The sequence below is a fragment of the Equus asinus genome, chromosome 12 (genome assembly GCF_041296235.1).
Source record: "Equus asinus isolate D_3611 breed Donkey chromosome 12, EquAss-T2T_v2, whole genome shotgun sequence".
Lineage (NCBI taxonomy): Eukaryota > Metazoa > Chordata > Mammalia > Perissodactyla > Equidae > Equus > Equus asinus.
The window spans coordinates 20,294,613-20,317,100 of NC_091801.1; the positions used below are offsets into that span (position 1 = coordinate 20,294,613).

At 36.8% G+C, this 22,488-nt stretch overlaps 1 protein-coding gene across 2 annotated transcripts in view; it reads left to right on the forward strand.

The window, feature by feature from the left end:
- Window positions 1–22,488, forward strand: part of CYP7B1 (cytochrome P450 family 7 subfamily B member 1) — a 174,779-nt gene that overhangs the window by 130,329 nt on the left and 21,962 nt on the right. For both annotated transcript variants that reach the window (XR_011493176.1, XM_014845890.3), the window contains exons 2-4: window positions 12,682–12,818; window positions 20,873–21,460; window positions 21,924–22,130. Coding sequence is in view for 1 of the 2 variants with exons in the window: in XM_014845890.3 (XP_014701376.1) it covers window positions 12,682–12,818; window positions 20,873–21,460; window positions 21,924–22,130 (932 nt within the window). In the remaining variant the exon portion in view is untranslated. The remainder of the gene's footprint in view (window positions 1–12,681; window positions 12,819–20,872; window positions 21,461–21,923; window positions 22,131–22,488) is intronic.

Here is a 22,488-nt window from a genome sequence, read left to right on the forward strand (position 1 = left end):
AAGAACGGAATGCAATTTGTATAAGATATAATCAGAGCTCACAGAAGAACTCCTGGAAATGAGAAATCTAAGAGTAGAAATAAAATAATCTGTGAAAGGGATAAAATCAAGAAAGTCTCTCATTAAATGGAGCAAAAGAAAATTTGATGGAAAATAGGAGAGGAGCTATATGAAAATTAAAGGACCATATGTCTGGCCATATTGAGAGAGATTTTAGAGAGTACTAAAAGAGATTGATAGGAATTAGTGATGGGTACATAGAAAGCAAGGCAAACACAAAAACAAAGCAATTGAACACTGCCTAAATAATGATGATGGTATAAACACTGAAAATTGGTTTCACAAAATAAGTGGGAGGGTGCACGTAAGAGGGAATAACATGAACAAGGAACGTTGCAAGAATTGTGTTTAAAATATGTAAAATGTTATCTTTAATAGAACTGTGGAATTTGCAAACCTTAGTGATTTCTGTGTCTAAATATGATGCTGTGTCTCCTGTGGCCCAGGTTCCAGTATTAGCGATGATCGATTTCATGAAGTAGTCACACACTCCTTTCATGCAGTGACTTAAAGTCACCATCCAAAGTTAGGAACCAATCTTTGGAGAAGAAAGGTTATTTTCCTTTTCAAAATGCCCTCTACATCATGACAAGATCAAAACGTTGCTTTTCTCAGTGCCATGTGCTGTGTTACAAATGTAATGATATGGTTTTTCCAATATTAAAATATGGTTATGAATTATTGCATTATGAAGCAGATGTAACATATGGTCCTCGGGCTTTTCATTAGTTTCCCACTTCAGCAAACCAGAGTGCCCTTGAATTGCCTTTCCTATGAGTCTGATAAGCCGTGCTTGATTATTTTAGGGTTGGCCTTCAGGATTTGGAACTTCGTTTCTTCATTGGCTTGAGTTGATGAAATATCATTTGATAACTTGACTATGCATTTATGTATTGTTGGCATTGATCTCTATATTGTCATTACCAAGGCTCTCTGGGCTAGTCTTCTTGTTATAATTTAGTCTCCACAAAACTGTGGGGTCTCATTTTTGATTAAACATTTCAAAATCAAATGATTTAATCAAATGTAAGAAATGATGAGTTAATGGAATTGATATCTCTTCCATGGAGTCCAATCAAATCTCATCTGTAAAATAAATTAGCAACTGATCATGTCAGAAATTACAAATTCAGTTGCATGGTTTTCTATTTTAATTAAAGAGTTGAAATAACTTTCGATTATGAATCGATTTCCCTCTTTTACAATCGTCTAGGCCGTTAAACATTCTTGACTGGATTTCTCCTAAGATCCAGTGCTCTTCTGAGGCACTTTTCTTCCTTTGAGTGTGTTTGCTCAGAGAATACAAAGCCTGAAAAGTTATCATTTCTCTTAAAGTGGAAAGGTGAATTCTAGTGCTGCATCCTCTGACTAGCAAATCATATATGGCAGCCCTAAACCAAATCTAAATTAAACAAATAAAGGAAGCATGCGAGCAAATGAAAACAAAATCTTAAAAATTGGTACCCTATTGAAAACTTTTAGGAAAAAGAAATCAGGAGAGAGCCATGGTTAGATTTGTATTTTAGATGACCCCAGGCAGCAATGTGGCGATAGTAATAACAACAACAATAATAATAATAGCGGCTAACATTTTGAGTGCTTATTATGTGCAAGTCATTGCCCTCAGTTCTTTACATGCATCAACTTTTTAAATTCTCACATGAGGAAGTGCAGTAGTATATCCATTTTACAGATGAAGAAGCCAAGTCACAGATAAGTTAGGTAAATTGGCCAAAATCACCAAGCTGGTGGTAGTTGGCAGAATCTGGGATCTGAGCCTCACGGTGTGGCAAGATTAATCAGGAGGCTATTGCAACAATGCACAGAGGAACAGATGAGGGCTTGACCTATGCCCTACCAAGCAGGGGTCAGGTTCATAAAGGAACAGTACTCCAGTGCTGTGGTCATTGTGGGGCCTGCTTAAGACTCAAGGTTTAAATGATAGTTTTCTGAAAATATGCCTTGACATTAGTTCCGTAGTGCCAACCTGGGTATCCCTCCCAGCCGAAAAACAAAAGCTCAATCATAGACTTCTCTGAGTGAAATCCTACGTGGATGTGGTTTTGCTTCTTACCCAAAGAAACATTTACAAATCACTCACTTGATCAAGGCATTAGTATAAATCTGCTAATGGAATCGAGTTTACAAGGCACATTCTACAAAGCTTTGTTCAGATCACACAATTGCATAGATGAACTGCCAGCTACAAATTCAACTGGAATGTGGCTTAAAGAGTTACGCTTTAGGGTGTGAAGACATATTTAGTCGTGTTCATATTGGTTTTGCTCTGATTCCATGCCAATAATGGAGAAATTTGTGACCATTCAGCATCGCTTGCTTTTACATTGCCATTACATTTAATGGTTTGATCAAAAGTGCTTGAACTATGATATCTTTGCTACCAGGAAATTAAATCAAGTTTTAAGTCAATTTTCGTCCTGATAGAGCCAAAACATTTCAAGAGTAAAGACCTTATTTATGACTCACAAAGTTAACAGACCTTTCTAGAGTGGTTCAAAAGTTACTAAAGAGCAGAGAGTTGAATCATTGATAGACTGAAAAGTGGCATTTTTATCGAGGGATTTTCATTTGTTCTTTGTGAGGCAGAGGTTGTGTGAACACCAGATGCCAATCACACAGCACCAGTGGATTTGCAAGATTATAGGACTGGGGGAAAAATGAAGGTTAAGCACAACGTACAATGGAGATTACTTATGGTAATGAATTGTGTAATTTTTCTAGACAGAGTTGGATTAATGTTTATCCTGAAAAGAGATTACAGTGGGTCTGATTCTTGCAGTAAACAGAAATATTAAGCAGATCATTTATGTTCAACATATGAATCGAGAGTCCTAGAGAATATATTATTTATCATATACAAGGGAAAAGAATTAACCTGGTCCCTAACTGTACACATAAGATGCACTGGCGTTTTGTGAGGGAGTGGGGACAGTGTGCTCTGTGCTACAAGGCACAGTGGAGCCTTGAAGAGACAGTCAGGGACGTCGATTATCACAGTCCAGCAGCTGCACCCCCAGTTGTGAAGAGCACCCCTCCTTCTTGTGGCTGTCACAGAAACCAACACTGCCTGCCTCATTAGCATGTCATTTGGACCCTGGTGGAAGCAATGGGGTAGTCCGGGCGGTACCGTGTGTCCATACTTTGTACAGCTACAGAGTCTGACCCCCCCCTCCTGTGTCTGCTCTTCATTTTCAGAGTGTGGGTGGGGTGGGTTCTGCTTGTCCTTATGGCGAATCTCGGCGGTTTCTCCACTCACCCGCCTTAGGAATGTTACACTCATTTTTAGAATCAGCCTTTGATTCATTTGTAGAGTGTATTTTTTGCCATCAACTACTTTTTGTAAGATAGTGCCTTCTGTACATGGCTTTCATTTTAACACTAAAATAGCATTTTTAAAAAAATTTTCAAAAGCAACAATGCACCGAGAAGGGCACACCACTTCTGTGAGATTCCTTCCAAAAATGTTACAACCTCAATCCAATCATGAGAAAACATCAGACAACCCAAACTGAAGGATATTCTACAAAATACAAGTATTCTTCAAAAACGGTATGTTCGTGTCATGCAAATTAGAAGATGCCAATGACCAAATCTCTGTAATTCCTGTAATCTCAACTCCCATAAATAATGACCATTAACATCTTAAAATATACCAGACCTTTCTCTTCCCATTGATAGCCCTTTGTATTTTTAAAAAAATAATATGCTGTTGTGCCTGTGGTTACTTACCTGCTTTATTCACCTAAGGTATATTGTGAACAAATTTCTTTAAAAAGTCAATGTTGATGCACTCTGTGAGGTGAGTGTCATTCAGCACCCCATGGTGTCTCTAGCTGTGGATGACGACTCAGGGCAGACAATCTTCACAGCCTTCACATTGTGCCATTGCTTCTCCCCACCGCTCTTCATGCTGTGGAGCCCATGGACACCATCAACTCAGTCCACAGGGGTCCTTGTAGTCAGGGGTGGCTCTGTGTAAGGCTTTAGTTGCTCATTTCATGAGCCCAGTCATCCATGGAACTTTCATGATTTTCTCTAAAGTGCCTCTCTTGCTGGAATTGAGGATGAGCTATTTCTTGAGCAGGTTTTCACACTCTGTGGACAAGTAGAAGGAAATTAGGTATATTCCACTCTGTACTCGTTCCCCCTGCTGCTTTAAGTTCTGTCCATCAAAAGGCAGGGATCTGTTGACCAGCATATAAAAGATGACTCTCAGGCTCCACACGTCCATCATAAGGCCGTCTGACTTTTGGCCCTGGTGAGAGTTCCAGGTGAATTCATTGGAGAAGCCAAAGTCTGCAACTTTGATGTTCTAGTCAGCATCCAAGAGCAGGCTTTCTGCCTTTAGTTATACGGACATACACTTCTGCTTGCAGTAGTGTACAGGGGATACCCTCTGCCAGAGTTAGCCTGGGGCCTCTGTCTCTTTCATGCTGCCATTATCCATCAGGTAATCGAACATCTCTTCTCCACTAGCATACTCCATGACAAGGTAGAGTGTTTCCTCGGTCTCCATCACTTCAAAGAATTTCACAATTTTGGGGTGATCCAAGCCTTCATTATTTTGACTTCCTGGAGTAGTCTCTGAAGCCTGGAGGAGTTCTGCAGATTATTGTTAATGATCTTTACAGCCACTTCTTTCCCAGTCAGGATGTGCCCAGGTAGAGGTATCCTTGCCAATGGTCATTGCCAATATGGGTCTCCTCCTTAGCAGAGATGGACGGGAGGCCCCACGGCATGTTGCACTTACTGATGGGCTTGAAGGCAAGGTGTTCCAAGCTCAGCTTAAAATTGAGGAAAGCTGGTGAGAAACTTGATCCAAATCACCTCAAAAGAAAATCACTTCCAAAGCCCACCTGAAAAACCAATTTTTCTAATGGAATCAAAACAGTGTCAGACAAAAATAAACAAAAACAAATATTAACAAACTAAATTTTAAAAAGAAAAAATGAGAAGAATAAAGAAAAATGAGAAAAAGAAATAAAATAAAGAAAAATTTTAAAAAGATTAAAAAGAGTAAAGAAAAAATGAAAAAAATGAATGACAAATAAAATAGATAAAAACCCCACAATGCCAAGGAAGAAAGTAACTTTGGCTGAAATACTTCCCAGGGTCACTGACAACCAACTTGCTGAGCTAAAAAGTACAGAAATCTGGGGCTGGCCCTGTGGCGGAGTGGTTGAGTTCGCACGCTCCGCTGCAGGCGGCCCACTGTTTCGTTGGTTTGAATCCTGGGTGCGGACATGGCGCTGCTCGTCAGGCCACGCTGAGGCAGCGTCCCACATGCCACAACTAGAAGGACCCACAACAAAGAATATACAACTATGTACCGGGGGGCTTTGGGGAGAAAAAGGAAAAAAATAAAATCTTTAAAAAAAAAAAAATACAGAAATCTCAGTCCATCCAGAGTCTTAAATAGGTGCTTGGAATTTCATACCAATGGCTCCATATGGGTTCATAGCAAGAAATGACTGAAGGAGTGGGGAAACCACATGTGTACAGTGATGGATGGCATCTAGACTTTTGCTGATGAACACAATGCAGCCTATACAGAAGTCAAAATATAATGATGTGCATCTGAAATTTATATAATGTTATAAACCAATGTGACCTCAATTGAACAAAAAAAAAAGAAGAAATGGACCTATCATGGCTGGAGATAATTCACAGCTGATATTTTCACTTTTGGGTTTCTAGAACACTTTACTTAAAAAAGCAAATACTGGAGCATTTGCACCACTTTACACACTGACCAATACTAATGCATAGAATTGCCTGTCTTTTAAAAAACCTCTTTAACTTTTTGGAAAAATGGAAACTTCTATATCAGTTTCCTGCTTAAAATCTTATATATGTAAATACAAATATATACATATCTATAAATCATATATATATATATATGTATGCTTTATTTTACAGGGCGATTTGAGGATTACAGAAAAATTGAGAGGAAATTGCAGAGCGTTCCCCCATACCCCCTCCCCACCCTATCGTTGCCTCAATTTTCCCTATTATTAACATCTTGCATTAGTGTGTTATATTTGTTAGAATTGAGCCAACACTGATGCATTGCAGCTAACTAAAGTCCTAAAGTTTACATCAGGGTTCACTCTTTGTGTTGTACATTATATGAGTTTTGACAAATGTATGAATGATGTGTATCCACCATTACAGTAACGTACAGAATAGTTTCACCGCCGTAAAAATCTTCTGTTCTCCACCTCTTCATCCCCCTGCCCTCTAAACAACTGGCAGCTACTGACCTTTTAATAATCTCCATAATTTTGCCTTTTCCAAAATGTCACATAGTTGTAATCATACAGTATGTAGCCCTTTCAGATTGGCTGCTTTCACTTAGCAATATGTAGTTAAGGTTCCTCCAAGTCTATTTGTGGCATGATAGCTCATTTCTTTTTATAACTAAATAATATTCCACTATATGGATTTACCACAGTTTATTTATCCATTCCCCAGTTGAAGGACATCTTGATTTTTCTTAAGTTCAGGCAATTATGAAGAAATCTGCTGTAAAGATTCGTGTGCAGGTTTTTGTGTAGACACAAATTTTCAACTCATTTGGGTAAATACCAAAGACCAAAATTGCTGATTCATACAGTATGTTTAGTTTTTCAAGAAACTGCCTAACTGTCTTCCAAAGTGGCTGTACCATTTTGCATTCCCACCAGCAATGAGAGTTTCTGTTGCTCCACATCCTTGCTAGCATTTGGGGCTGTCAATGTTTTGAGTTTAGCCGTTCTAATAGGTGTGTAGTGGTATCGCATTGTTGTTTTAACTTGCAATTCCCTGATAACATATGAATTGGAGCATCCTTTCATATACTTATTTTCAATCTGTATATCTTCCTATGTGAGGTGTCTGTTCAAATTAGCCATTTTTGATTTTTTTTTTTGCTGGAAAAGATTCATCCTGAGCTAACATATGTTGCCAATCTTCCTCTTCCCCCCACCCCTCAAAACCCCAGTGCATAGTTGTATATTCCAGTTGTAAGTCTTTCTAGTTCTTCTATGTGAGCCACCACCACAGCATCACAACTGACAGATGAGTGGTGTGGTTCCATGATGGAGAATCAAACTCGGGCCAGCGAAGCAGTGAGAGTGCTGAACTTTAACTACTACGCCATCAGGGCTGGCTCTTAATTTTTTTTTCGTACTGTTGAGTTTTAAGAGTTCTTTGTGTGTTGGATACTAGTCCTTTATCACATATGTGTTTTGCAAAGATTTTTCTCCCAGTTTGCAGCTTTGATTTTCATTCTCTTAACAGTGTATTTTGTGGAGCAGAAGTTTAATTCTAATGCGTTTTTCTCTTTCATGGATTGTAGCTTTAATGTTTTATCCAAATTGTCATCACCAACCCCATAGGTTTTTTCCCTATGTTATCTGCTAAGACTTGTTTATAGTTTTTGCATTTGACAGTTAGGTCTCTGATCCATTTTGAGTTAATTTTTGTGAAAGGTATAAGAACTGTGTCTAGATTCATATTTTTACAAGTAGATGTTCAGTTGTTCTAGCATTATTTGTTGAAAAGATCATCCTTGTTCCAATGAATAGAATATCTTTAAGCACCTTTGTGAAAGATCAATTGACTATATTTGTGTGGGTCTATTTCTGGGCTCTCTCTTGTGTACCATTGACTATTTGTCTATTCTTTCACCAATACCACGCTGTCTTAGTTAGCGTAGCTTTATAGTAAGTCATAAAGTCAGGTAGTGTCAGTCTTCAACTTTGTTCTCCCCCTTCAATAATATGTTGGCTATTCTGGGTCTTTGCCCTGTCCATATAAACTTTACAATCAGTATGTCAGTGTCCACAAAATAAATTTCTGGGGTTTTGATTGTGATTGCATTGAATGCATAGATCAAGTTGAGAACTGACAGCTTGACAATATTGAATCCTCTTATCCATGTACATAGAATATTTCTCTATTTATTTAGATCTTCTTTGATTTCTTCATCACAGTTTTATAATTTTCTTTGTATAGATTTTGTACATATTTTGTTAGATTTGTACCTGTTTCATTTTTATGGGTGCCAATATAAATGGTATTATGTTTTTTATTTCAGATTCCACTTGTTCATTGCTGGCATACAGGAAAGCGATTTACTTTTGTGTATTAACCTTGTATCTTTCTACCTTGCTATAATTGCTTATTAGTTCCAGGAGGGTTTTTTTCATTTTGATTCTTTGCAATGGTCTATATAGATAATCATGTCATCTGCAAACAAAGACAGTTTTAATTCTTCCTTCTCAATCTGTATACTTTTTATTTCCTTTTCTTGTGTTATTGCATTAGTGAAGACCTCCAGTGAAGGAGGCATCTTTGCCTTGTTCCAAATCTTAGGAGGAAAGTTTCTAGTTTCTCACTCTTAAGTATGATGTTAGCTGTAGGGTATTTATAGATGTTCTTTATCAAGTTGAGGAAATTCCTGTCTATTCCTAGTTTGCTGAGAGTTTTATCAAGAATAGGTCTTGGATTTTGTCATATGTTTATTCTGTATCTATTGATGTGATCAAATGATTTTTCTTTATTTCTTTGAGGTAATGGATTACATTAATTACATTAATTTTCAGATGTTCAGCCAGCTTTGCATACCTAGAATAAATTCCACTTGCTCATGATAGAATTCTTTCTAAACATTGTTGGATTCAATTTGCTGTTATTTTGTTGAGGATTTTTACCTATGTTTATGATAGATATCTGTAATTTTGATCTGTAATTTTCCTTTCTTGTGCCTTTGTCTGGTTTTGGTATTAGGGTATTACTGAGTTAGGAAGTGTTCTCTCTGCTTCTATTTTCTGGAATAGAATATAGAGAATTAGTATCATTTCTTCCTTAAATGTTTCATAAAATTCACCAATGAGATCATCTGGACCTGGTGCCTTCTGCTTTGGAAGATTATAAATTATTGATTCAGTTTCTTCAGTAGATACATGCCTACACAGATTATCTGACACTGCTGGGAGTTTTTATACCACGAGTTAGACCTTGTTTAGTCTCTAGCAATTAGTCAGTTACCCTTTAAGAGTTCCTACCACTTGACTGCTGTAGCAGCAGTGTCTGTTCCGAGTAAGCTATGTAATTCATTCTATATTCACCTGTCTCGCTAGCTTTCAGGGCATCAGTTTGCCCTGTGACATCAATTCTCTGATGAATCTAAGAAGAGTTGTTGATTTGCAGTTTGTTCAGCTTTTTTCTTGTAGTGAAGATGGGAGTAATGTCTTCCAAACTCCTTAGATGTCAGACCAGAAACTGAAAGTCCTAGATTGAAATTTTGTTAGTTTTTTCCCTTAGTTTTCCTTAAATGGCTGATAATTGGCTAATAATTAATTAATGACTAACTAGAATGGTAAAATCAGACACTATCTGTAAACATATCTAGATTTGCTGGTATGTCAAGATTCAGCTATGTCCTCCTCTCACTCCTCCTCTTTTGGGATCTCATCCATAGCCCTGCAGTGAGGCCCCCTCTCCCCAGTAACCTGAAAAGCATGTTGATTCTCAATTATTAAGAGTTGTGGGAACATTTTTAGGTATTCTTGTGCCTGCATTGGAGCCAAGGAAGTGTGGGAGAATAGAGAATGTTTCAAGAATACAATTTTAAGAATCACTTTGAGGCAAATTACATTTTCCAATTAAGTAGCTTCCAAAGTAAGTCAAGGAAAGGTAAAATAGAACAAGTTCAACAGTTTCTTGCTCAACAAGAAAGTTTGTTCAAAAGGTCAGTATTATAATCAGGTACTGCAGTGCACATCAGTTACATAGTTTCTGAAATTTTAACCACATATGGAAAAAAGAAAATCTTTACTTAATAGGAAAAATAAAAAATTGTTAAGGCACTGCTACAGATATTAGGTGACCTGATACGAATACATGATGTCTTTAAACACTTTTAGTCAACACATAATTTTATTTTCTCTGAATTGAGGTACACGTGTAAAGGTTGCTCACTACTTAGTCAGGAGGCTGTTGCAATAACTCGGACTGCTAGCCTGGTGTGATCACTGGAAAAATGGAAAAGAAGAAATTACTTTGACAAGTATAGATTGCTGTGGACAGTGCTGGGCTTTAAATGTCTAGGGGAACAATGTGTGATAGGTCACTACCCAAATCTTTTACCTATTTATTTAACTAAAAGTATAGCATAATGACAAACTTCAAATAGCATTAGAAACCAAGTATTCTATATTGGTTCACTCTTTTAAATTTTATATGCTTCTTTTTAACCAAAGGAAAATGTCTTAAATTTCTTTTGTATTTTATAGGTATTTTATTTATTAAGATTGTTCTCCACTGTTTCCTTCCAGATAAATTTGGACTGTATTTGACACTTTGCATAAACTTCAAGATGTGTTCTTGTAGTCCTTTAAATAGTAAAAAGAATATTTGAGGAAGTGTATATTGTTTGAGTGAGAATAAGAGGGGGAATAGATCATAGTTTTTTTTGCTTTTTTTTTTCCAGTTATCTGCCATTGCTTCAGGATCTGTTCTTGCTGAGTTTTGGAACTTCACCATCCCACAAGCATTAAGCATCCTATCCCCTCACTGAGCAGTGCACAGTGGTCTTTCATTTTCAAAGTCACAGAGCATGAGAGAGACAAATAGCAGTATTTGCACTGTGTCAGGTGTCAGCAGGCCTTTGTGGATCATTATGGTGGCATCTTTCCTCCCTAAGTAATTTTTACAAATACACTGATGAAGACAGATTTCTGTTACCTGTCTTTGATGGATCATAATTTGAACTAGGACTATATTTTTTTCTGAAAATATGCGTAGTTGTGACGTGGTATTTAATAGTTTTAAGCTTATGGCTGCCAAAATGAGCAAAGCTGTAAGAAATGATGACCCTCTCATCTTGGTAACAATAAAATGACTTCCTAATGTGAATTTGCCTAACTCTGAATGCTAAGTTAATATTCCCTCTGGATTTCTCAGCTCCAACCTTCCTCCTCTCCCCCCTGGAAACTCCATGAAGAATGACAGCTTTCAACCAAATGAGAGAGCATAGAGGATGAAATTAGTTTCATTAAATTAGAATATGACAAAAATTCTTTCAAACTCTTTGTCACAATGCAGTGTTCAAACAACATTGAACAAAACAGAGTAAAAGTAGACCAAGGGAGAGGGTTAATGTTTTGAAAGGAAATTTTGTGAACTAGATCCCTTGCCAGTTTTGAAAGGATCATTTGTTGGTAGAACAGGGCACAGCAGTTTCTAACTTGGGGATGCTACTCCACAGTCATATGTACAGTCTCTTCCTGTCTAATCTTTGGATATAAAATTGACCATTACAATATTTTCTTGGTACAGTAGTTTCTTATATTTCTCCAAAAAGCACGTCACTCTTGCTAAAGGTTGCGTTCAAGAAAGTAATTGGGAAAAGGCTGAAGAATAAGATGCACCTTTCTCTGCCCCGTTTCCTGTCTTCCTATTTTAAAGTATAAGGAATTAAACAATAGCATACATTTTGTAAATTAGTATAAAAATAAATTGTCCTCTAAAAACAGAAAGCCAAGTTTTGATACCTATTTCCTTTATTTATATCACATCTTGGATGTATTTTGTTTGGTTTATCTTTTGACCCCGAAAGATCTGGTGTTTATTTTTTAAGTTTAATTCTGCCATGTTGCATTGTGGGAAAATAAGAGCTTCTGATAGGGTTAATCTAGCTCCGTAAGAGTTCATGCTGAGTATGATCATAATCTTGATCTTTGATTAGATCTGAGCTGGGAATATCTTGTGATTAATCAAAATGGGTTGCACTGCGTGTAGTATAAGTCATCTTCACAGATGGGCTAGAGAATCCTCAGAGTTCTCTTGAATATTTGTTTTAATCCCTTCTAGGATAAAATGGCTTTGGATTTTTCTTTCTTTTCTTTTTTTTTTTTTTTTTTACTTTAAATCAGATTGAGTTCACCAATTGATGACTAGGAAGAAATTTTGAAGTCCAGTTTTGCTAGGATTAGAGGTCAAAAAAGAAGAAACTTGTTTTTTAACTCATAGTATTTCGGTGTTTCCTCGAATATGCTTCATATGTTAAAAGTTGTCTTGTAAAATTTAACAAATATTCCTATTCATTTGTAGTTTGGATAAAAAACTTCATAGAAGAATATGTCAAAATATACCTCATGGAAATAATGTTGAGGTTTCAATTGTTCTCTATAGCGTTAAAAGATTTTTCGAGATTATTGTCTCTCTTCCAGTTATGTAATTCCAGCCTAATTGACACCTGATAACAAAGAGCTTTACTTTGGCAACTAAACTACCTGACATCTAACACCCAGAGCACAGCAAGCGCACAAAATGTTTACTGAATGTGTCCGTCATTTCAGCCAGCCATTTAAGCCTTGTAATACACAATTTCTTTAAAAAGTTGCTTACCAAAAGCTGTGAATTAAACAATCTACCCCAGAGCCACACATACTGAACATTCAATAAATAAATGTGTATATTTATAAGAATCATTGACTAAGAGAATTGTAAGAAGCAGTGCAATTCACCCCATCTGCTTCTAGACTGGATTGATAACCCACATGTATTAGAATAACAATTTTTTATTTTTATTCCTTTTTTTTTCCCTCATAGGAGACCTGGTGAGCCTCCATTGATAAAAGGCTGGCTTCCTTACCTTGGAGAGTCCCTGAAATTACAAAAAGATGCCTTAGGTTTCTTGAAAACTCTTCAAAAGCAGCATGGTGACATTTTCACCATTCTCCTTGCAGGTAAGCAGCACTTCTGTGAGTACCTTACATATGTCATAATTTCTCACTTCTTCGTTAATGTCATTATATTTTTCTCTAGGCAAAATATGGCATTATTTTATATTATTCTTTTATTTGTAGAGCTAATACAAAAGGAAACTATGTTTTAGATAGCAATCCTCACATTAAAAAACAAATTACGGTCATGCATCGCTTAACAACAAGGATCTATTCTGAGAAACGCATCATTAGGTGATTTCGTCGTTGTATGAACATCATAGAGTGTACTTACAGAAACCTAGATGGTATAGCCTACTACACATCTAGGCTATATGGTACTAATCTTATGGGACCACCGTCATATCTGTGGTCCATCATTGACCCAAACACCATTATGTGGTACATGACAGTATGGAACTCTCTTGAGGGTACCTAGGGAATCCCACTCTCCTGGCATCACCTGGCATTTTGGTTTGGTTTGATTTGGTTTTAAGAATGATTAAAAAAGCTAGAATGTATTAATGGACTTTATTTGTAGAGCAGTTTTAGGTTTACAGAAAATTGATCAGATAGTACAGACACTTCCCATATATCCCTCTCTTTCCCCTGATCATAGTTTCTCCTGTTATTAACATCTTATATCAGTGTGGTACATTTGTTACAACTGAAGAGCCAATGTTGATACATTATTGAAAGTCTGTAGTTTACATTAGAGTCCACACGTTGTGTTGCACGGTTGTTTGGGTTTTGACAAATGTATAATGTCATGTATTCACCATTAAAGTATCATACAGAATAGTCTCCGTGCCCTAAAATTCCCCTGTGTTAGACATACTCATTCTTCTTCGCCTCCCCTGAGCCCCTAGCAACCACTGATCTAGAATGTATTTTTAATTTAAAAATGTTTGTTATGCTTCTAACTTCAATAAAATGTTTACAAAACGAGAAAAAAAACAGCAATATTACTACATATCCCAACATCATAGGGCTGAGAGAAGCTAGAATGTTCTTAGCTCATCCTCCTTTAAGGCCCATGCTATCCAGCTGTATCGGTTATCTATTGCTGCATAACAAACCTCCCCCAAATTTAGTGCCTTAGAGCAACAACTGATCTTGCCTGGGTCACTTGTGTGGCTTGAGTCATCTGGCTGCTTGACTGGGGCAGGATGGTCCAAGATGGCCTCCTCACGTGTCTAGCTGGGCCTCCTTCTCCACATGGCGTTTCATCCTCAAGAAGATGTCCTTACATGGCAGCTAGTCTCTCAAGAAGGCAAGAGGAAATGCTGCAAGGCCTTTAGAGGCCTAGGCCCAGATGTTACAAAACCAAACTTTCAACACATTCTATTAGTCATAGCAAGTCACAGGCTAGCCCAGATTCAAGGGCAGGGAACTAGATTCCAGCTCTTCCTGGGCGCAGAGTCACATTGCAGAGGAGAACATAGAGAGAGAGAGAGAAGGAATTTAGCATAGTCATCTTTGCACACAATCTTCTGCATCAGCTTATCACCTGGGCTGAATATTCCTTTTCTTCACTTTTGTCTATTCTGGCTCCGTCCTGGAAGGCTGATCTCTATAGACTAGATTATCCACACTACTTTGCCCTCTGACTTCTGGTTTGGTGTGCCGGTGGGAGGGCAGAAAAAGGCTGTATTCCAGCTCCCCATCTCTTCGCTGGTTCTGATAACACAGTTCACTCTCCTTCCTTTCCTTCCTTAGAAAATTGAAGATATCAGATACGATCTCACTCAGATCCCCACATATCTACCAAACGTACCCATGTCTTACAACTTACCATCTCTCCTTCAATTTCAAAGAATATTCAAGACAACCCATTTATGTCCCTATGACCCTTACTTCCTGCCTCCTCTGGGCTAGAGTTTCGTTATTTATTCCTCTCACACGTATGTCTTCATTTTTTTCTTGGGTCCTTACCCTTAGATTATAATCATGCTTAAGCTTCTCCTATATTCTCCTTCTAGTTACTTTTCACTTTTTTTTTCTCTTCTACATCCAGATTTTTCAAGTGTTACCTACATTTGCTGCCACTCATGGCTTATCTCCTAGAGACCTCCTGACTATAACCAGCCTTCTGCCTTGCTGAGGTCATTAATGGGCCCTCACCTGACTAGACCCTCTACCTGGTTTGACAATGCTGATCCCTGATTCCTTCTAGAAACACTATATTCCTTCACTCTCTTGACACTGCACCTTCTGGGTATTTCACTGACTCTGAGTATTCCTTATCTGGGTCATCTTTACCATTCCTTTCTTTGTTCAACCCCTTCTGTCTTCCTATAACCAGCCTTGGAATTTTATGTTCTATTCCTAAAAAATTTGGGCAATTTCTTCTTACTGTAATTACATTACCGAGCATCAGAAGCAACCTTTTGTACATAGGGTGGCTTCCTTTCAGTACTACCATTTTAATGTAATTGGGAGAGAAAAATGATCCAACTGGATGAAGTTGTCAGCATGGTTGAGTTCGCCCATGAACAGGCAGTATTTGTTTCATCGCAGCTTACTCCTTTGCCTAGCAGGTGACAAGTCTCTTCCAACAGTAATTGTATACACTCTGATTTGAGAAAAATTGAAATTAAAAAAAAAAATCATGCATCTTAGAAATAGAAAAATTACAGTATATGATGTAATCCTCACAAGGGTCCCCAAGATCTGGGCTCCACCTACCTCTCCCACCTTGTCTCTTGCTATGCTTGCCTTGTGTTTATTGCACCATTGGTGCACCAAGTTGTTTGAAGTTTCCTCCTCACACACCATGCCTTGTTGTGCTTCTGTGTTTTCTCTCACTGTTCTTTCTCCCAGAATGCTGTTCTCTTTTTGAGTCATCCTCAAAAGGTGACTGTCATGGACTCATCTTTTGAGGCCCTAGTCACGTATCCCGTCCTCCCAAAAGCCTTCACTGACCGTTTCCCCTCCCCACATTATGTTCAATGCCTCTTCTCCAGGCTTCAATTACTCCCGATATCACTTGTGTCATAACATTTAATAAATTGTGAATTTATTGCTAATTCGCTTGTCTATTTCCCTTCGTAATTCTCTAGCTCCTCTCTTGCCGGCATTCAGTCTAGAGCTCCGCGCTGATTGATTCACAGTAAATACTTGATGAGGAAAAATCCAAAACCTTAGAGCTGATGAAATGCTATAGTACAAATACAGGCCATAGCTGGTGCTTCTATTCCAAGTGAGCTTTTGGCTTCATAGTACAAAACTATGTTCTTCACTTTGAAATAAAGTCACTCTTACTTTAAAAAAATTAAACCTTATGTTCTGATGAGTAGATACAGCACATTGTAGAAATTTTCAGTTTTCCTTTTTGATACATTATACAAAAATAACCTAAGATGATTAAGCAGAAACTTGCGGCAGATTTGAATAATTTTATTCACTTTTCAAAAAACAACCAATTTCTGCTGACGCTTGATACCTTAATCTCGGATAGTGAGAAGCTTGCTGAATTTCTAATGTCTAAATAATTTAACCCTGTTATGTTTTTGAACCCCACAGTAGACAACCACATTTGAATATGTACTTCTACTTTCCTTTGGCTTCTTAACTAGAGTTTGAATAAATTCCTGTCAAGAAGTCTTGCTAATGTATATGATTCTAATGATCAGTTTGCAAAATAGCTTATTTGGAAAATGTGAAATGAGGAACACCGTCTTCCACCCTTGTCCCATAATGTGATTTCAGTGAGTGTATGTTCTTGCATGATGAGCAAATGATTGTCATCCCAAAAAGTCTCAAGGGACACGGATGTCATCTTAATAAAGAAATTAAAAGGTACATCTTTTCATGAGAAACCACGTAAATTCGTGACCTGTCGCAGAAAATAGTTCTCTAATTGGTTTTGTGTGGTGGTGCAGCGGAATCATTTTCCCTAGATGTCACCCCAGAGAAGCACCACTGCACATCATTGTCAACAGCTAGTGAAATCTCCCTAATAAGAGGGGGAGTATATAATGTGGTCATCCCCATAACATAAAGGTTGGTTCATATTCCACTCTTCCAACTAATATTTCAGCTTCAGATTTAAAAATTCTATTGAAGAACCAGCTAAACATGGAGATGAAAACCTTATAATTATGGAAAATATCTTTAAAATTCAAATGTATCTCCTATTTGTTGAACTGGGCATTTCTATTCAAAATAGTCAAGTAGTTGTTCTGAATTCCCCTGAATGTGTCTCTGTACAGCCCCAAATGTCTGAAATGAAAACACAAAAATTCAGTTTATAATGATCCAGATGTAAAATTTCTTGTGTATAAGATATCAGGGTGAATGACCTAATTTTTTTTTTTTTTTAACATTTACTGGCATACTTTGCGTCACGTAGCTTCACCTTCCTAAAAGAAGTAATTTTGAAGGAAGTGAAAGGGCCACTGACTTAGCAAAGGATCATGTGCGGGTTATACAGGAAGGCTAGTTAATGTCCTCAGGCCTAGTCAGCTCCTAAAAAGAGAAGAGAATGAAGTTATTGCCATAGAAGACATTAAAAATTTTGACCCCGTTTCAAATTTACTGCTCAAAAGGATGGTTTTATATATGTATATATATTTCTGCAGAAGTGAGCCCCATTTTGACGTTTATATTTTAGACAAATGCAAACTGAAATTCTTTAAATCAATATTTCATGTCAACTGCTGACAGCATTCTTCTCTCTTTTGAAAACATGCCAGAGGGTATTGTTTCTGCCTGTGATCTTTCTGAACTAGGCAACTTGCCCATTGACACTTGGCCTTCATTGACATAAAACCACACTGGAGCAAAAGTTAATTTTCCTCCAAGAATACATGGCGTTCAGAATAACTTTTCAGATTTCCTTTGTTAAGAAATTTAAATTCATTTTATGAATGTATATGTGTTTTCCTGTCTGATTAAAGATTACAAAGAAACTCTGGTTTTGCATCTCACATTAGCAGATGGTGGACAGATGGTTTAAATTAATATTAATTTTGGAAAACTTAGCTTAAATTGTTTATACTGAAGATTAAAAGTTGGAAAGCCAGCTAACATCTCCAGGGTTATTAGTACTTCCAAACCCACTTGAAAAGTAAAATCCAGAAAATCAAAATATCTACTTTTAAAGCAATCCACATCTTAGGCAGAGAGGTAGTAGGTAAAACACAACGCCTTGATGTTGAAGAAAATTAAAACAAGAACGAGAAAGAGAAAATCCAGGTCCTGCAATGTAAAGAGCCTTGAAAAGAATGGGAATGTTATCTACAAACAAATTGCTTTCAACAAAGCAGTAATGATTTAAAATCATTTCTATGCAACAACTGCTTATTAAAAAAAAAATGTTAAGCAAAACCAGTTTTTCCACATTTAGCTTTTATTGCTTTTCTTTGAAATTAACCTCATCATTTCTTCCCGTAGCCTGACCGTTAAGAAGAGATAAAGAAAGACAGGTGGAGGGAATATATGGTTATTTGCAATGAATTGTAGACAAAAACTCTAACATGCATGCAGCCTCTTCTTTAGGAGGCCGATGGCCAGTAGCTGATGCTGTCATGGCTCAATATAGTTTTGTCTTTGCACTTAGATTTTGAGGAGTGTAGAAAATTGGTAGGAAAAAATTCAAAATATCCTCTAAAAATTGTGTTTTACAAACTGAACCTTTTATATATTCTCCAAGTTTTAATGATTAACTTAAAATAACCCTAAAGCTATGTAGCAAAATTCTTTAGTAGACGAAGGAAAGGATGAATCACCACCTGTGAAAATACACAGCTTTGCCTAAAATTATATCTTTTGCAAAATAAAAGAATTGACTCTTTTTTTCAATTATTTGTCAGGCAGATGCTAGCAATTTTATTTAATTAAGCTCCTATGGCAAAGCAGGTGTCACAAAATATGCCCAAATCCAGTTGAGTCCTTTTACTTTCCCCAGGGAAAAAAAAAATCCAGTTTACTTTGTAGATGCAGGTTTGGGATCAGACCAGAATGAGTAGCCACTTCCAGCTTTACCGTCATTCCTAGGTTGGCCAGCCTTATTAAATAAATCAAGGAGAAGTAGAGTGAATAAAATTCAAGTCATACGATTTATTTTTTTTTAAATCATAGCACATGTATATTTATGGATATTAAAAACTTAAATTATGTTTTAAAATTGTAAAACCAAAAAACATTAATCCTGTTTCTAGGATTCGGTTGAAATTATTCAAAATATTCTAAAAATTAAATTCAAAAAATTATCCTAAATCTTGTACCACATCGAATTTAATTTGTGATGCTGAGTTACCATAAATAACAAGCAAGAAGTTGTTCATCTAAGAAAGCTACACACACATACGTACATACACACACACACAAGAATGATGAGGTGAAGAGGAAAGTGTAGATGATCCTATAAACTTTAATGTCTAATTATTTATTGTTTTCTAGAGACAACAAATAGGCATTAAAATTTGTGGGAACGTCTCAATTTCATGTGTGTTCTTGAAAAGGAAAGGCTTATTAGATGTGATTATTGAACACTTTCTGTGTAATACTTCTAATTAGAAGTCTTAAACCAGCACTCTCCTGAGAAGAAATCAGTACTGTGTAAGGAAAAGAACAGTGTACAGGGAGTGACTTCTTGTTGAGGCTGTGGCACTAAAAATGGCGGCATGACCTTGGCCATTAACCTCTCTTGACTTTCTGCAGCCTTCTCAACTGATGAATGCTGGTGGGGGGGTGGGGCTAGAAACTCTCCAAAGCCTGCCAATTTTGACAGATCATAGTATGGCTGTGTTCCTCATTGTGCCTTCTTAAAAGAATCACTTGAAGCCCTTTTCAAAAATAGAGATTTTAGGTCCCACCTCTAAGCCTTATGAATCAGAATCAGGCAGGAATCTGTATTTTTAACCAGCATCCTAAGTCTTTTAGTTAGGTAAGGTTGGACAACACTCATATATGAAAAAAAGGTCACCACCTCAAAGAGCTCTTGCTGATAACTCCAGGCTGACTGAAGCAGATTCCACTTTCTGCTTCACTTACATGTGTTCACATCTCTTCTTTATCGCTATCCATAATGCTACAATGATTTCTTCACATCTTTATATCTCAAGAGGAAAAATCTCCAGCCAAGTATCTGGATCTCAATAAATTTTGAATGTATGCCTGAATGAATGGATGATTGCATGAATGGAATTGGAATTGGGATCCTGTCTCAGTCACAAATCAGGATGTGACCTTGGACATGTTACTGAATCTCCTGAGCCACTATCTTCTCATCTATAAAAATGAAAATGCTGGCATTTGTGATTTACTGTTAGTGTTTAATTAGACATTCATTTGTGACTACCTGCTTCATACCACATATTCATTTATTTGAGTTCAAATTATTGTATCCAACCAAAGCTAACATGATATCAAGTATGAAAAAGCTCTTCATGAAGTATAAATAATTAGTAATGTAATGTCATCTTACCAATTTGATTTATTTGTTTGTTTTCTGTTTATATTGTTGGGGAAAAATATGATAATTTTTTAAGTCAAGGGATTCTAAGAATATTTAAAGGATAATTTAAATATTTAGGTACTTAGTTAAAATAAAAATTTGAACAGTAATTTTTTTTTTTTTTTTTTTTTTTAAAGATTTTATTTTTTTTTCCTTTTTCTCCCCAAAGCCCCCCAGTACATAGTTGTATATTCTTCGTTGTGGGTCTTTCTAGTTGTGGCATGTGGGACGCTGCCTCAGCGTGGTTTGATGAGCAGTGCCATGTCCGCGCCCAGGATTCGAACCAACGAAACACTGGGCCGCCTGCAGCGGAGCGCGCGAGCTTAACCACTCGGCCACGGGGCCAGCCCCTTGAACAGTAATTTTTTTTTGAGTCATTATGAATTTCAGAATATTTAACTTCAAGCTTCTAGAGTTTTTCCTACCATCTTCCATTTTAAAAGGAAACATGTAGTGGACCTTTGAATGAAATGGATTTTTATTAAACTTTGCACCTTTCTAGATGTTAGTTATTAAGTTCTTTCTAATTTTGATTAAAATATTTTCAGATTTCAAGGGTTTGTTTTGTTTTGTTTTTGCTACCAAATAAGCTCATATTCTCATTTATTTCTTTTAGGAAAGTACATAACGTTTATCCTGGACCCTTTCCAGTTCCAGTTAGTGATGAAAAATCACAAATTAAGCTTTCGAATATTTAGTAATAAAATAACAGTGAAAGCATTTTCCATCAAAAAGTTGGTAACCAATGATGACCTGAATAATGAGCTTCATGTCTGCTATCAATGTTTAAGAGGGAAATCTTTGGACGTACTCATGGAAAACATGATGCAGAATCTAAAACAAGTTTTTGAACCCCAACTATTAAAAACCACAAATTGGGAGATGGCATGCCTGTTGACATTCTGCAGCTCAGTAATATTTGAGATCACATTTACAACCATACATGGAAAACTTCTTGCTGGAGATAGGAAAAAATTTATTACTGAGCTAAGAGAAGATATGTTAAAATTTGATGACAAATTCCCGTATTTAGCATCAGACATACCCATTGAACTTCTAGGAAACGTCAAGTCTATTCGAAAGAAACTTATAAAACTCTTGACATCAGAAAACTTAGCTAAGATACGAGGATGGTCAGAAGTTGTTCAAATGAGGCAAGATATCCTGGAGAAATACTATATGCCCAAGGACTTTGAAATAGGAGGTAAGAAACTTCTGAATGATTGCTTGTCTAAAATAAAATAATTTACAATAGACCTTTGAAATAAAAAGACAAAATGGCGACCTTGAAAATTTTTATGCTCTTTCTAATTGACTAATGATAAAATGTTTTACTCTGAAACAACCCTCTGTGATAATTGATTTTTTTTTTTTTTTTTTTGCTGAGGTAGTAAAACAAGATACTTAATGGTGATAATGAGAACGAGTATAACTAAGCTGCATTTACTCCTCTTATCTCATCCCCCACCTCACGACCCCCCCACACACATTACATTTTAAACTATTCTCATTAAGCAGAAAATTAGACTTCAGAAGCCTATTGGTCCTCATTAGCATGCACTGATCCTTGGCTGGGTCTGTGTCCTAACATCTTTTAATTAGCACACTGCAAATCTAATCAGTGTAATAAACGCTATTAATCTTCCTTTTCACTTATTTTCTCCCAGCACATCATTTTGGCTTTCTCTGGGCCTCTGTGACAAACACTATTCCAACTATGTTCTGGGCGATGTATTACCTTCTACGGCACCCAGAAGCTATGGCAGTGCTGCGTGACGAAATTGACCATTTGCTGCAGTCAACAGGTCAAAAGAAAGGGTCTGGATTTTCCATCCACCTCACCAGAGAACAATTGGACAGCCTGGTCTACCTAGGTAATTTATTTTTATCTGTTATGAAGAAAAGAAGGTACCTCTCTGCAAACTCAGTTTATCACTCAAAGCTGTTTACCAAGAGGTGGAGGACACAGCTGTCTAATTGACATAATAACACCCATTTACATCAATTATAAATTATGTAGTTTATAGCTGTAGATACTCTCATTGCATGTAAACATTAAGGCCTAGGTAATTAACTATGCAAGGTATGCAAAAGGCTAAACCAAAGCTTTGCAATTATTTGAAAAAAACTTTATGCCTATTAAGTCATTTGATTCCGAGCATCTGCTGGCATGTGAATGCTTTCCAAACACTGCTGCACTATCTTGACAAGAAAGGTATTTGGGGATTGAAA